The 14,937-nt window shown below is 47.2% G+C and overlaps 1 protein-coding gene across 3 annotated transcripts in view; it reads left to right on the forward strand.

Annotated features, from left to right (window-relative positions):
• Positions 1 to 14,937, forward strand: part of TRERF1 (transcriptional regulating factor 1) — a 190,898-nt gene that overhangs the window by 141,941 nt on the left and 34,020 nt on the right. For all 3 annotated transcript variants that reach the window (XM_081033312.1, XM_081033314.1, XM_081033313.1), the window contains exon 6: positions 12,636 to 14,330. In XM_081033312.1, coding sequence (XP_080889438.1) covers positions 12,894 to 14,330 — 1,437 coding nt within the window. In that variant the 5' untranslated portion in view covers positions 12,636 to 12,893. The remainder of the gene's footprint in view (positions 1 to 12,635; positions 14,331 to 14,937) is intronic.

Here is a 14,937-nt window from a genome sequence, read left to right on the forward strand (position 1 = left end):
GTTAGGGCAGGAGTAGATAGGCGAAAGTTTATTTGGGGGCCAGGAAGCAGAGGGGGTAAATGCCTGCAGCCTCCATTAGTTTCTGGGATGTGGGGTCAGGGTCAGGTCCCTTAACTGTGGGGGGATTTGCATCAGCCAGAAGCAGCTGGGCACTCAGACTAAAGAATGTTTCCCAAACTGCTCCTCTGGGGGTTAGTAGAACACTAAGAAGTTGGTAGGAGATCTTACAGACCTACCTTTCCTCATTCTTTTCCAAAAATGTGATGTCTAATTTGTCAGAAATCCTATCTTGAAGCCTTTTGGGGGGAAAAAATAGTTTCTCTCACTTCAGAAAAGAGCCTACCCCACTCCAGCTCTGCTCAGCACCACGGAGAACCCAGCTCTCTGCCCCCAGAGTCTGTGCCTAATCCATAGACATACAACTAACACGTGAAACACACGAACAACAATGCAAGAAGCTGTAATTCAATGACATTGTGTGTTTTTGTCGTGTAGTTAAAGTTCACAAGGCACATTCACACAGGTGAAGCTGTCATGCACCAGCTTCTACCCAGTGACTGGCCACTGACCTTCCACCACAGCACCCCACTCCTGCACACTCACGAGTGGATTTGGGGCTAAGCCAGCACCGGCTGTGTTCCCAAACCTGCTTATGCTCGTTGTACTTGTTATTATAATTGCACAAGTTAATTAAATGTGATATAAGCTGATGACCTATGCATGCGGAAAAAAAAAAAAAAATACGGTTCCTATGAAAAGTAAACTGAATGTTTTGTAAAGAATTTATAAAAGCAAGACACCCAAAGGCAATTGCTGCCAAGTTAGCTGTCAGCAAGACGATTGTTGAAGATGGGCCTTAGAGGGTGAGAGAATCTGAGCGCACCCACAGTTCCTTTGCTGGTATCCTTGACTTCTGGCTCCTTTTTACAGAACTGGGACTGAAAAGTGATAGATTATGCATTATGGGGTTTACACATAAAAGACAAACGGAGAGCTCTGTTTAACAGACCTATGAGCAAAGAAAAGGCCTGGACCTTGCCTCAAAAGATTAGTAAGAAATTTGTGTTTTAAGTTAAAATAAAATTTTAAGGCATGAATGTACTGCTTTTAAGTGTACAGACAGCATTTTTCATTGTTTTATTACATCTGCTTAGTTTTTGAAGAAGTAATTCCCACGGTTCCAGAATTTAGAAAAATATAAAAGCTATAAAGTGAAAAGTCTTCTCCCTACTCTCCTTCCCGCTCAGCCCATAGGCAACTATTACTTTACTAGTTTCTTGGATCTTTCCAGATTTTCTTTATGCATAACAAGCAACTATGAATATAATAATATAATCCTTAGTATTCACTGATTCCACATTCACAAATTCTCCTACTCTCTCAAATTCATTTGTAACCCCAAAGTCAATACTCGTGGCGCTTTTGCAGTCATTGGCGGACATGACAGAGCAGTGAAACATTGGAGTCACCTGACACCCAGTGAGGTGGATCAAGGTGACACTCTGCCATCTTGTTTCAGCTCTCATGCTGTCATAGGTTAGGAGTCTCTGCTGTAAGCAACTTACTAGGAAGGGAATTCTGAACTCCCAGGTATTTATCCTAAAGAAGTGCTCACAGAGGTTTATAAGGGGACACGTCTAAGAGTGTTCACCACAAATTGACAAGGTCGTAAAGTGCGATGCATGCATGTTCCCACCTGGTGTGGTCGTTGTGACTGGCGTGTGAAGGACCTGACACCTGCCTGTCCTGAGGTTAGCGCCCAATACATTTTAGCTATCGTGATCATTCTTCCTTCCCATTTGCTCAGCGGCCTCTTAGTCCAACTCCTCGGCAACCCCTATACGGCTGGCTGTCTTTCCTGCTGCGCTCCCATCTGCAGCCGGGTCACCCCCTGTGTGATTCGTCTCCATACAGGCCTGGAAAATGCCTGGGCAGTGCTGGGCACATGTTTATGCTGGTGTCCTAGCCTTAACTGGACCACATCAGCTCCCTGAGAAGGGGATTGGCTCCTTCACTTCCTGATGTTTAGCCATACACACAGGGTTGGTGTTTGACAAACTTGTCTGATGCATTTCATAAACATTGAGTGAATCTACTGCAGTCTAAACACTGCTCGTGGCATGGTAGAAAAGGGAGGGAGAGACATTAAAACAGAGGTATTAAGACATAATTCTACTGTAGAGCTTAAAATCCAGTATTACTTGAAAAATACAACACTCAAGGCGACTGGCCTGGTGGAGTAATATTTCCAACAAGTAAAAGGATACCTGGACCTGTAAAACCTTCACCTGGGATTTGGTTCTCACACTCAGTCCAAGGCCCCCGTCTCTGGGGCCCCCGGTTCTGTTCTTCCATGGCAGCTGCAAGGGCCCCTGGTTGATATGTCACTTCAGTCCCTTGGTTTCGGAGCAGTAAAAGGAAGTTGTTAGGGCAAGAAATTGGGACAGTGAGATAATGGGGGGCAATGACCAACAGAATATCTGTCTTGAGCCTGTCCAGATAGGTTTGGGGGCTTCCCAGGGGGATGTAAAGGATTAGCAGAGGAAGGAGCAAACCCAGAAAAAGGCCAAGATACCCTCTTGATTCCCTAAGGCCGCTCAGTGTCATTCGGTGGACAGAATCCAACCTTGTGGTCTTTCCCGGCATCTGCACACAAAACTCCTGCCAGCGGGAATGTCAGGTGAGGAGGGTTATGGGGAATGTTCGCTTCCAGCTGTATTCTAAACTACTTGAATTCTCAGATGTGTCTATAAATTAAAGCATACCGTTTTCCTTAACCTTGGCATGCTGAGGCTTGGAACAAGGCCCTCCTGACAAAACTGGTCTCTGCGGCTCCCTTTGGCTTGTCCGTTGCAAATCTTCTGATTCGTTCCTTGGTCTGTTCATTCCTGGTTCCCCTCCTTCAGTAGCTTTCCATGGGCCCTGGCAGCCTGGTCAGGGTGCCCCTGGGTTGGGCGAGGCTCCTCCGGACCCTTGAATGAGGAGCCCCTCTCCTCTGATTGACAGGGCTGCCCTCAGAGAGCTCATATCCACAGGGAAGGTAGGGATATAAGCGGTGACCGGTTATTATCTCTAGGAGGCCAGAACCCAGTCCAAAGGGGTCTGGAGGAGGGAGCCACTCAGGAAATGCTGCTGGGACGGCCTCCAGCCCCCGACACCAGAGACCCCTCTGGTTTGTTTCTTGACTCCCAAAATTCTCCCAAAAGTCTTAGAGCTCTGAGCCAGAAGGGCCATGGGGGTTGCTTATCTCAGCCCCTTATCTTACAAGTGGCCCCAGGATGGGGCCTGTTTGCTCCTGCTGTTTACAGAATGCTTTGGTGTGGCATTCGCATCATAACCTGGGGTACCTCCCATCTGAATCACAGGCAGGAGAGCCAAGAGAGACCGACAGCCCAAGCACAAGCAAACACCAATGCAGTTATTTGACACACAAAGGAGCATCGCAGACTTTGTTACTCAGTGAGCTGTGAGCTGTTTCCAGAAAAAAGAGGCGGGGGGGGGGGGGATTCCTTTGAGACACTCACCCCTTCTTTTTCACACAGTCTGATGTCTTTGAAGGCCACAGGCCAGGCCAAACTGCTGCTCCATGGGGGAACTGAACACCTAAGTACAGTAGCCTCCCTGGAATCCTAGGGTGTGAAAATGCGGGTCAGGTGTGATTCCATCCAGGGGGCAGTGCTGGCCGGTCCTCTCCCCATCGCCCTCTGCAGCGGAAGCCAGCTTGTGCCTGGCTGGAGGCTTTCTTGGTAGCTCAGCAACCAGGGTGGTGCGTGTGGGGCTTGATAGAAATAGAGCCCTTAGGTGCTTGACTAGTATTTTCTTAGGTTTATTATTGACTCTGAGGATGGCACCTCAGGGCCCAGATCTGCCCTCCAACCACCACCCCTTCCCCTCTGTCTTCACCCCCTGGGGCTTTGTCAGAGGAGCTGGAAGGAAATCTCCCATTCTCCCAGCCCTGCCCTGCCCTGCCCTGCCCTGCCCTGCCCTGCCCTACCCTACCCTACCCAGGACAGCTGCGGGGATGGGGAGCCTTTCTCTGGCTGTAGTCACAAGTGCTGATTCATAAGGCCTGAGCCCCAAATCCTCAGGGACAGAAGTGAAGGATCCTCCCTGTGGGCTCAGGCCCAGACTCCGCCAGCTGGCATCCCACTGAGACCCTCCCTGAGTCCCCAACAGCCGGGGTTTGTCCACTCTGCCTCCTGGGTCCTGGCTGGAGTGACCTCACCTCCTTCAAGGTCCTTCTCTGCTGCCTCCTTGTGAAATTTCTAGGAGTCTTTAGGAAGCCCCGCCCCCCACCCCAGACTATAAGCTTAAAGACACAGTTTGCCGGGTTTTATCTCCCTGAGTAGTCCCAGCACAGTAGGTCAGCAGTGTGAGTTTGTATGACAGAATATAAAGGACAAGACAGGACATAGAGGCCAGTCTCCGGACCATGAGGCCGACAGCCATGACCCAGTCAGATCTGGTACAAATTAGGTCTTCAGTATGGCTGCGGATCCTGAAATTCTCCTAGCAGCTCCTCCTTAGGAGAAACTTATGATTATGAAGTCATGAGGGCTTGAGTCACTCAGGAATTGTGTGCGAATTGTTCAAGTGTCTCCCCGGCCCTGCCTTCCCTCTGCAGACCTCTTGTCAGCTTCCAGCTACTCCATTGCCCCTCTCACTGCCCCTTATTCAGAGTCAGTGCCCGTATTCCTCATCTCCCTGCCCTGTCCCAGCCATTTGTGGAAGGGGGTAGTGGAAAGGTTTTTACACTCGGGACCATGGCTGTCTCCTCCAGGAAGCCACCGTGGACCCCTGCGGTTTTCTTTCCTCTCCCCACGTCCTCAGCATCCATACCCTTCGTGCCAGCTAGAGAAGGAAAGGTGGTGGTCACTATGGAGAGACGATGTGAATTTCCTGGTAGAGAACTGCTAACCCAGAGGAGAGAGCAGTGAGAGTGAGGACCAGGAGCTTGCCACCAGAAAGTGAACCAGCTCCAATCTTCCTTTCTTGATGGGGAGCTGTCCACAGGAAGAAAAGTCCAAACTCCCCATTTTATAGGTCCCTAGGCTGTGAGTTAGGCTTCTTCCTGATTCCTAGGGCTTGGACGAGCAGTTGATGCCACAGGGTGAGACTGAAAGATGGAGTAATAAAGATCCTTTGCTGCCCGAAGGAAGCCTTGAAAATCCTCTCACAGCTGAGCGTCAGCATGAAACCCAGGGCAGGGAACAGTGGGGCCGTGAAGAAACAAGAGTGAGCCAGTCCCTGTGTGCGGAGGGAGATTTCGGTGCCAATTACCATCCTGACAGAACTCATCCACGGTCATTGGATTATTGGATTATAAAACACCCACCAGCTTTATTTAAATGACTAATCAGAAAGCGTTTAGAACAACATCATTGCTATAAGGGAGACCGTGAACCATAAGCCCACATCTTGGAGAAATGCCTTGGCTTCTGCCTCCTTTTGGGAGTTGGGGAGCGAGCTGGAGGAAGAAGACTCCCTGAGGAATCCAAGTTCAGCTCCTTTGACAGACCTGAGAGGAAGGCTTGACTAAAACCCAAGCCAAGTCATTTGGGGAATTGTGTATACAGTCTCTGAATGTCGGAAAAAGGAAAATCCTTTTGGTTTTTCTTCCTCAAACAAGCGGTGGTGGTCTGGCAGGCGCAGGGTGTTACCCCTCCTGAATTGTAAGCAAACAAGTCTGCTGAGACCTTGGCCAAAGTCAACTTCCTCTCTTTCTCTCTCTCTTTCTGGTTCAAAGGATGGTCCTTTTGGACAGACATCCTCCTTGCAGACTGTGCTCCGTCTCCTGGGGCCCCTGGAGATGCCGGGAGGGAGGGGACAGGGACTTTGTTGCCCTAGAACAGGAGACAGCAAACTGTGGCTCGGGCCAAATCCAGTCCACGCCTATTCTTGTACGGCCTGTGAGCCAAGAAGGGTTTTTACATTTTTAAATGGATGAAGAAAAATCGAAAGAAGAGCAATATTTCCTGACATGTGCAAATGATATAACATTCAAATTTCAGTGTCCATACATAAAGTTATATTGGAACACAGCCACGCCCGTTCATTTACATATCGTCTGTGGCTGCTTTTACACTACGCCTGCAGAGCTGTGACAATCAGATGGCCCGGGAAGCTGCAACTTATTTACTCTCTGGCCCTGTACACAAACACTCCCCCACCCCCTGTGCTGGGAGGTCTGAGTCCTTTAGGGCTCTGTGCCCGCAACAGAAACTGGTAAGTTCCGGGCCTCAGTCCTTATGAGAAGCATGAAAACCTCGGGGTGAAGTGCCTGCTCTGGGTCTCTGGGTCTCTTTTGCCTGGCTCAGCATTTCCATTCCGTGAGCACTTATTTGAGTATCTGCTGTGTCCCAGTCCCTGGGGACACAAGATGGGTAGGATGCTCTCCCGCTTTGGAATGACTGCACAGCTAGAGGGGAGGTGGGCGCGGAAGCAGGTCATTTGACTGTAAGGCTTTGGGGGGGAGCATAGAGGGCCCCTCGGGTTCTGAACAGGCATTTATTTATTGAGCCCACTCCAGAATCCCAGAGTCTTGTTCTAAGGAAGGAATTGACCAAAGAAATGTAAAAGTAGTAGTTCTGTTAATTACTTCATGAATGAGTAAGCCCCTGGTGCCAATTACCCAATAGGAAATGTTGTACATAATGAGCAAAACAGTTACCTTATTAGAAAAATAATAAAGACTTGAATCCAGAGTGGGTATTATCACAATTCTATGAGATTGACTAATCCACCAAGAGCAGTCTCCAGGTTTTAAGTGGTATGTTTAAAACAGCCTTTTGATAAGATGCTGAACTGAGGGCCTGGCACGCTCACTTCTGTGTAAAAGGGGTGTGAATGGGATGTGTACATTTTATATGGGCATAAAATGTCTTTAGAATATACAAGCACCTGAGTGAGTGTCCCAGGAGGGGTGCTGGGTGTCTGGGGACAGGTGGGAGGGAAACTTTTTGAAAATAACCTTTTAAAAATTTTTGCTCTAACTTTTCACTTTATGTTGAAGCATGTATTTGAGTAATTTTCATTCTTTTGCATACTCCTTTATGCTTTTTGAATTTTGAACCATGTGAATATAGTACCTATTCAAAAATATATATAAATTTAATGGAAAATAAATAGCACATGGTTTTGCCATTACCTCCTTATGTATTTCTAGGGAGGTCATTTTCCCTCTTTTTCACGTAACCTGACTCTTGATTGTCTGTGAGCCAGGCACTGTTCTAGGCCCAGCAGTTACGTCTCTGGGCCTCAGTTTCTTCATCTGTTATGTGGGGAGATTAGAGGACCTGTAAGGCAGTCTTCAGTTTGAGAGGGCATCAGACTCAACAGGAGGATTCAACATTAAAACACAGACTGCTGCCCCCTTCCACCCCCAAGTTTCTGATTCAGTAGGTCTGGGTGGGGCCCAAGAATGAGCATTTCTAACAAGTTCCCAGGTGATGCTGATTCTGCTGGCCCAGGAACTACACTTTGGGAGCCCACCTCTGACTTTCTAGGGTTCTGTGCGTATAAACTACCTTTCCAGTCCTGAAAATATCAATGAATGAAGAATAGTTTCTGTAGCTCAGAACACAGAATGATCCCCTCCCCCAGCAGTGTGGGAACACATAACAAAGCACACACGCCAGCGGAAGTAAAATTATCCAGCTTCCATTTCACCCACAGCGGCAGGGAGGAAAGACACAAAGTCAGATCATGCTCAGAGTCTGATGACTTTCAACAAGTAATTCTTCCTGGAGCAGGTGACTTGTACAGGATTTCCAGGAAGGTTGAGTGGTGAGATTTAAGCCAGCCATGAAATCAGCAGGCCTAATGCCCACAGCATAACACCGCTGGACATCTTTTTAAGGCCCCTACCATTTATCCCCACCTTCCTAATTCAGCCTGGTCATTGGTGACTTCCTGACAAGGACATGGTTCCCCAGCGTGAACCCCTACACCTGACTCCATGCCTTTGTGCACGCTATGCCCTCTTCTGGAATACCTTTCCTGGTCCTCTTACCTCTATAAGCCCTATCTATCCATCAGGACTATCTATCCATCTTGATTTCATCAAGATGAAATCTAGCTATTCTCCATGAGAACTTAACATCCACTCAGAGCCTACACTGACTATCTTTTTCTACCAATTCATTGAGACACTTGATCATCTTATTTTTTTCATTCATTGATTTATTCTTTCGACAGATATGACCCCTCCTTATTGGAGGGGCTACAATGTGCTGGGCTTGAGAATAGAATCATAAGACAAAAATAGATACGATCCCTGCTCCAATACAGAAAGATTCATTACTCTAATAATCGCACAGGTAGAAGTACGATTACAAACTGGGAAGAGTGGTCAAACGAAAGCAATATGGTTTTATGAGAACATACATAAGAAAAGCCCCTGATGTAAACTATACTAAGTTAAGTGCTGAGATCTGAAGGATGCCCAGGACTTGACTAGACGGGGGAGGGAAGCTCTCCAACTTGGGACCAGCATGTGCAAAGTTCCTATTTTGGGAGGCAGCATTGGAGGTTCAAGGAACTGAGAGGAGACCTGAATGGCTGGAAGGGAGAGATGGGAAGTGGGTAAAGAAAAGGAAAACCTTCATCGTGAGTCTGGGGACAAACTTCGTGGCACCCTATGGACCTTGTTAATGATTTTGATTTTTGACCTGAGAGCGCTAGAATGCCATCAAAGAGTTTTAAACAGTGGGATGATGGGGTCAGAGTTACGTGTTGAAAAATTCATTCTGCTGTTGCTATCTGAAGATTGAAAACGGGGAGACCAGTTGGAAGGCTATTGAAGTAGCCTAGAAGACAGATACCATGTCCTGAATTAGGGTGACAGTGGTGGAACCAGAGAAAAATGGATGGAGCTAGGAAAATATGAGGAGGTCAATTGATAGGTGGCAGTAGTTGATTAAGGGAGAGGGAAGAATCAAGGGCGAGACTTTGGAAGAGCATCCATTTGGGGGGCGAGGATGTTGAGTTTGTCTTTGAACATGGAAGTGGTGAGGTGTGGAGTAAGCAGCTGATCAGGAGCATAGCCCCTCTGAGCTTGGGGTAATCACTGGGATCAGCAAGGTATGTGTGGGTGGGTGAGGATGTCGAGAGAGAGCATGTGTGAAAAAAGGGGGGGTGTCTCCTCAGACTGGGTCATAAGCCCCTGAAAGGCAGAGCACTTGGAGGAAGGAGAATCACTTCCCACTGGCAGCATGGGGATGTTTCGTTTCTCCCTCTCCTCCTGCTCACTATTATCCGAGTTCAGGTCTAATTATGTCTCACCTGGATGCATTAGGAACCTGCTAGCGGCTAACCCACTGCTCACACTTGACTGTGCACACAAGTGACTTGGGAGGGTCTTGATAAAATGCAGATTCTGATTAATAGATCTGGGCTGAAGCCTCTGAATTTCTAATGAGCTCCCAGGTGATATGGACCACATTTTGAACAGTAAGGGGAGTTGGTCTCCCTACTTCTGAAGCTCATTGCTTTCATACCCAGAATCCTTATGCCTCAGCTCAGAAGCCGTCAGTGGCCACTCATGGCTCACGCATAACTTCATTTTCAGGATCTGTTCCAGCCATCTTTGGCCAACCCTTGTTTCCTCCCACTGCTTCCCTTCATCCACCCTTCATGCCACCAAACTAAACCCCTCCCTCTGAATTTGTCTCCTTCTCTTGTTGTTCAGAAAGGGTCAGAGACCAACTCAGACTAGCTCCCAGTTGGAGGGGGACTGCTGCAGTGGTCTTTGAACTTTTCTGCTTAAGAGCCCCCTTAAAAGGATTTTGTAAAACTGTTTGCCACCTCACATGTTTTTAAGCTTACATCTACATTTTTAATCATACATTTGTAGAAGAGGCAATTCCTAGTATATTGTGAACATTGATTTTTTTTTTTAATTGAGGAATATTGAGGGACAGTGTGTTTCTCCAGGGCCCATCAGCTCCAAGTCGTTGTCCTTCAGTCTAGTTGTGGAGGGCGCAGCTCAGCTCCAAGTCCAGTCACCCTTTTCAGTCTTTAGTTGCAGGGGGCACAGCCCACCATCCCATGGAGGAATTGAACCAGCAACTTTTTTAAGAGCACCCCTCTGACCAACTGAATCATCCGGCCGCCCCTGAACATTGATATTTTAAGTAAAAACTATTACATCATTGTTTTAAATTTACCTGGTAGCATCTAAACATCATAGCAGCCTAATAAATACCCACCATCATCCTTTTTAAAAATGCATGAACACTTTCTTTGTTAATAGCCAGTGTTCCTTTTTCTTCTTAAAATTTTATTTGTTTCACTTTCCCCATGGAATTTTCTAATGTAATACATATATATATATATATATATATATATATATTTATGATTAAAACTTTTTCATTTGTTTATCATATTTCTCTAACAATTCCATACGAAGTTAAAACTTTTTTAATTTCCTGAAATCATGGAGCTCTAAGTATTAAAATTTTTCTTCTGGTTTGATTTATCGTTACAATTATTAATTGTATGCAATTGATCAAAGCCACATACTTGTATTACTAATTTGGATAAATAATTAATAACCATAAAAACTAAAATTATATTGAAAATGCATCTCTTAGTGAGATGGTGATGCTAGATGATTTTTTTAAAGCTTTTTTTTTTATTCCACAAATAATATTTTGAATTTAATTGTGTTAAATGCCGAAAGGAGAGTACATGGAACTATGAGAGCAGGGAATATAGTAGATTCTGGGGGCAAGAACATGTTCTTGGTAGAACTGATAGTTAGGGTCGTACTTGAAGGATGTGTAGCAGTTGGCCCCGTGAGAAAAGAAAGAAAGAACATTCTAGACAGAGGAAGTAGCATGAAGGAAGGGCCCGAGTTGGACAAGATGGTAAAAGGGGTTAGACCACAGTGACATAATTGACATACAACATACGCATCTATGTATGACCAGGTCAGAATGTTCAGTTTGAGTTATCACAACAGAGTGAACACATCTGTGCAATTCCTACCCAGTCCCAGAAATAGAATATTGCCGGTACTGGGTTATTTCTTTAATTTATTTATTTATCCAAGGAAGAATGTTATTTATTGCATGGGACATGAGACAAGGAGCCGCATTGATTTTCTTCCCTTTTTTCATTGATATGCACTGAAAACCCTGATTCACACAAACTAGTGGGTAGAAATACAAGTTTGTTAAAGCAGAGTCTCTCAGTTCTCCATCTGCCTCTGAGTTACATGCCAAAAATCACAGAGTGATCACAAACAATTATATTTTAATTACTTCTGGTTGGCCCTCCTATTAATAATAATAATAATAATAATAATAATAATAATAAAGAATGGGAAAACACCCAGCTTGCAAAAAAGATATAGTACACATTAAAGTTGCTTGCTTTCTCAATTTTCTACGTGTCTTTTTTTGTGGTGGCCAGTGGCTTAATCCCTGGGGCGGTAAACCCAGGCAAGATTTGGATGGGATGGGTATGAGGTTTGCCTTGCTTTTGTAAAGGAGGACGGCTTTGTGGAAGAGCAGGTATAAAAGAACACCTTGCACCTCTGGCACCCATCAGTTCTAGATAAGAGTTTCTGTGGAAGTTGAAGATGTGGAAATTGATTCTCTTGAAACTTTCTCTTAAAACTCTGCATGCATGTATAGTGCTTAGAAAGTCTTCGAGTGCTCCCAAGGGTTTGCACACCTCAGTTTGAAGTCCCCAAAAGAACCTGTATGGACTCAAGCCAGACTAGCCACAGTGTCTCCAAATTCCTAGTTCATGTTTCTAAGAGACAGAATCTGATAGGCCCAGCCTGTTTTTTTCGTGCCAGGCCACACATAGGCTTCTGGTCAGGTGGTCAGCTCTGTGCACAGATGTTTCCCTGAGCAGGGGCCAGGAGGAAGCAGGTAACTGTTGACCTAACAGGCAAACTTACAAGTACGTTACTCCTCCTTGAAACTGTCTCCAATTCTGTTCTGCCGGTAATGTGCACTCTCCAGTCTATGAGATTCCGTATGTGTAATGTTTCCCTTTTTAACACATGCGTCTCTTTCCCTTATGTCATGTGCTTACTCATGTGACCCATCACCTTTTCTTTTCCTGTTTTTCCTTTTTTTAAAAAATTACTTTTTAATTTCAGGTGTACAAAACAATCTAATAGTTAGACATTTACACCCATCACAAAATGATAACCCATCACCTTTTCTTACCATAAGCTTCTCAAGAGCTGGCCCATGTCTCAATCATTTCCTTGCCTGTGCCTTATATTTTGAAGGCGTCTATTAAGTATTTGTTGAGCAGATACATTGATTAATGAATGTCTTAAACTTCTTCATATGTACAGGTCCTAGAATAATGCTGGGCTTTCGATAGCAGGATCCCAGAAAAATTGATGAATTAACCAGTGAGCAAAACAATTGAATTAACAAATCAATAAACTGAGAAGCCATTGGGCAATGGCTTGAAAGTGAGAGAGTCCCATCTCACGTGAGGGTCAAGATGTGTAGAATCAGTATAAAGGGTATGGTGTGTATGAAACTGGCTATCTCTAATCAAGACTCCTGTCTTGTATTTATTTCTGTAACTGATCATGGTAGATATAATTGCTCATTGGAAAACATCCACGTAAATCCTTCCTGTTCTTCGCATCTGTCTTGCAGGTGTGAGCGGCATCTGTTCACCACGGTGGTGTTTGGTCCATACCTCAGCCCGGGTGAGGATGTAAAACTCCCCAGTCTGTACATGAGTGGTACAGGCCAACAGGAACACCTGGCTCCAGCCACGTTCACAGACATGTCAGCCGTGGAGTAGTGTGGACAGTTTCTCTCACCTTCTCAGGGTTTCAGTCCTATTGGATTTGTTTCACTGACCTTTTTTTATGGTTTTGTGGCTGGACTTTCACAATCAAGGCAGGCACCATGGGAGATCAGCAACTGTACAAGACCAACCACGTGGCCCACGGTGGTGAGAACCTTTTCTACCAACAGCCACCACTTGGCATCCACGGTGGGCTGAACCACAACTATGGGAATACAGTCACAGGGGCTGGAATGGAGGCCCCTCAGGCATCACCCATTTCCCCCCACTTCCCTCAAGATACTCGGGATGGCCTAGGCTTGCCTGTTGGCTCCAAAAACCTTGGCCAAGTGGATACCTCGAGGCAGGGAGGATGGGGAAGCCATGCAGGGCCTGGAAATCATGTCCAGCTACGTGGCAACCTGACCAACTCAAACATGATGTGGGGGGCACCAGCCCAGGCTGAGCCCCCCGATGGCTACCAATATACCTACTCCCAGGCCAGCGAGATCCGGACCCAGAAACTCACCAGCGGAGTCCTGCACAAACTAGACTCTTTCACCCAGGTGTTTGCCAACCAAAACCTGCGGATCCAGGTCAACAATATGGCCCAGGTGCTGCACACCCAGTCAGCAGTGATGGATGGAGCCCCTGACAGTGCCCTCCGCCAGCTGCTGTCCCAGAAGCCCATGGAGACCCCAGCACCAGCTCTCTCTTCTCGCTACCAGCAGGTGCCCCAGCAGCCTCACCCTGGTTTCACTGGTGGACTGTCCAAACCAGCTCTGCAGGTCGGGCAGCACCCTAGCCAAGGGCACCTGTATTACGACTACCAGCAGCCACTGGCTCAGATGCCAGTGCAGGGAGGACAGCCACTGCAGGCCCCACAGATGCTCTCCCAGCACATGCAACAGATGCAACAGCACCAGTATTACCCGCAGCAGCAGCAGCAGCAAGCTGGGCAGCAGCGCATGTCCATGCAGGACATGCAACAGCAGCAGATTCGCCCACCACAGCCTCAGCAGCAGCAGCAGCAGCAGCAGCAGCCCCCACAGCAGCAGCAGCTGCAGCAGCGGCAGGGTTCGATGCAGATACCTCAGTATTATCAGTCCTCACCCATGATGCAGCATTTGCAAGAGCAGCAGCAGCAACAGATGCATTTGCAGCCCCCTTCTTATCACAGGGACCCCCACCAGTACACCCCAGAGCAGGCGCACGCTGTCCAGCTGATTCAGCTGGGCTCCATGCCCCAATACTACTACCAGGAGCCCCAACAGCCCTACAGCCACCCCCTCTACCAGCAGAGCCACCTGTCCCAGCACCAGCAGCGTGAGGACTGTCAGCCCAAGACGTACCCAAGCGACCGGCAGACCCAGGCCATGCTGAGCTCCCATGGGGACCTGGGGCCTCCTGATACAGCCATGGGAGACCCAGCCAGCTCGGACCTGAACCGGGTCAGCGGTGCCCTCCCCCATCGGCCGCTCCTGTCCCCCAGTGGGATCCACCTCAACAACATGGGGCCTCAGCACCAGCAGCTGTCTCCCAGTGCCATGTGGCCCCAGGTATTATCACAATGGAAGTTTCTCCTGGTACCTCAGCTACAGGGCCAGCCAGGGCTGAGTCTATGCAGTGTCCAATCCTCTCTCCATCCCCTTCCACCCTTGTGTTCTTTCTTCAGTCCATAAATGTTAACTTACATGTGCCAGACACTTGGCACATGGGTCTATACTAGGCACTTGGAATACAGAATCGATTTTGACTCAGTCTTTTGCCCAGAGAGCTTCTAATCTCACTAAGGGCATGGCCAAAGCACCGCATCAGGTCCTCAATGATGCATGTGACAATCAAGGCCTTGAGTCAAGTGTCAGGGACCACACAGTGGCAGCGTCTTAGGTCTGTACCTAAGCGTCCCCCTTAGGTCTGTACCCTCAGGGTATGCCCTGTGAAATTGTTCCCCGTTTGCGAGGGACAGCACATTATGACAGCAGTTCTTAAAGTATTACTCAGGAGTTCCATAGAATGTTTAATGTATGTTACCTGGGGTGGGGGTGGGGAGGTTCTGTGGATAAATTTGGGGTTTCTTAAAATGAAACAGGTCGCAATGCTGCAGGGCTTCCCAGTGCCTTTAACATCCTAATGTGCACTCTGAGTCCCCCAAAGAGGATAACA

Source organism: Rhinolophus hipposideros (genome assembly GCF_964194185.1).
Source record: "Rhinolophus hipposideros genome assembly, chromosome: 3".
NCBI lineage: Eukaryota > Metazoa > Chordata > Mammalia > Chiroptera > Rhinolophidae > Rhinolophus > Rhinolophus hipposideros.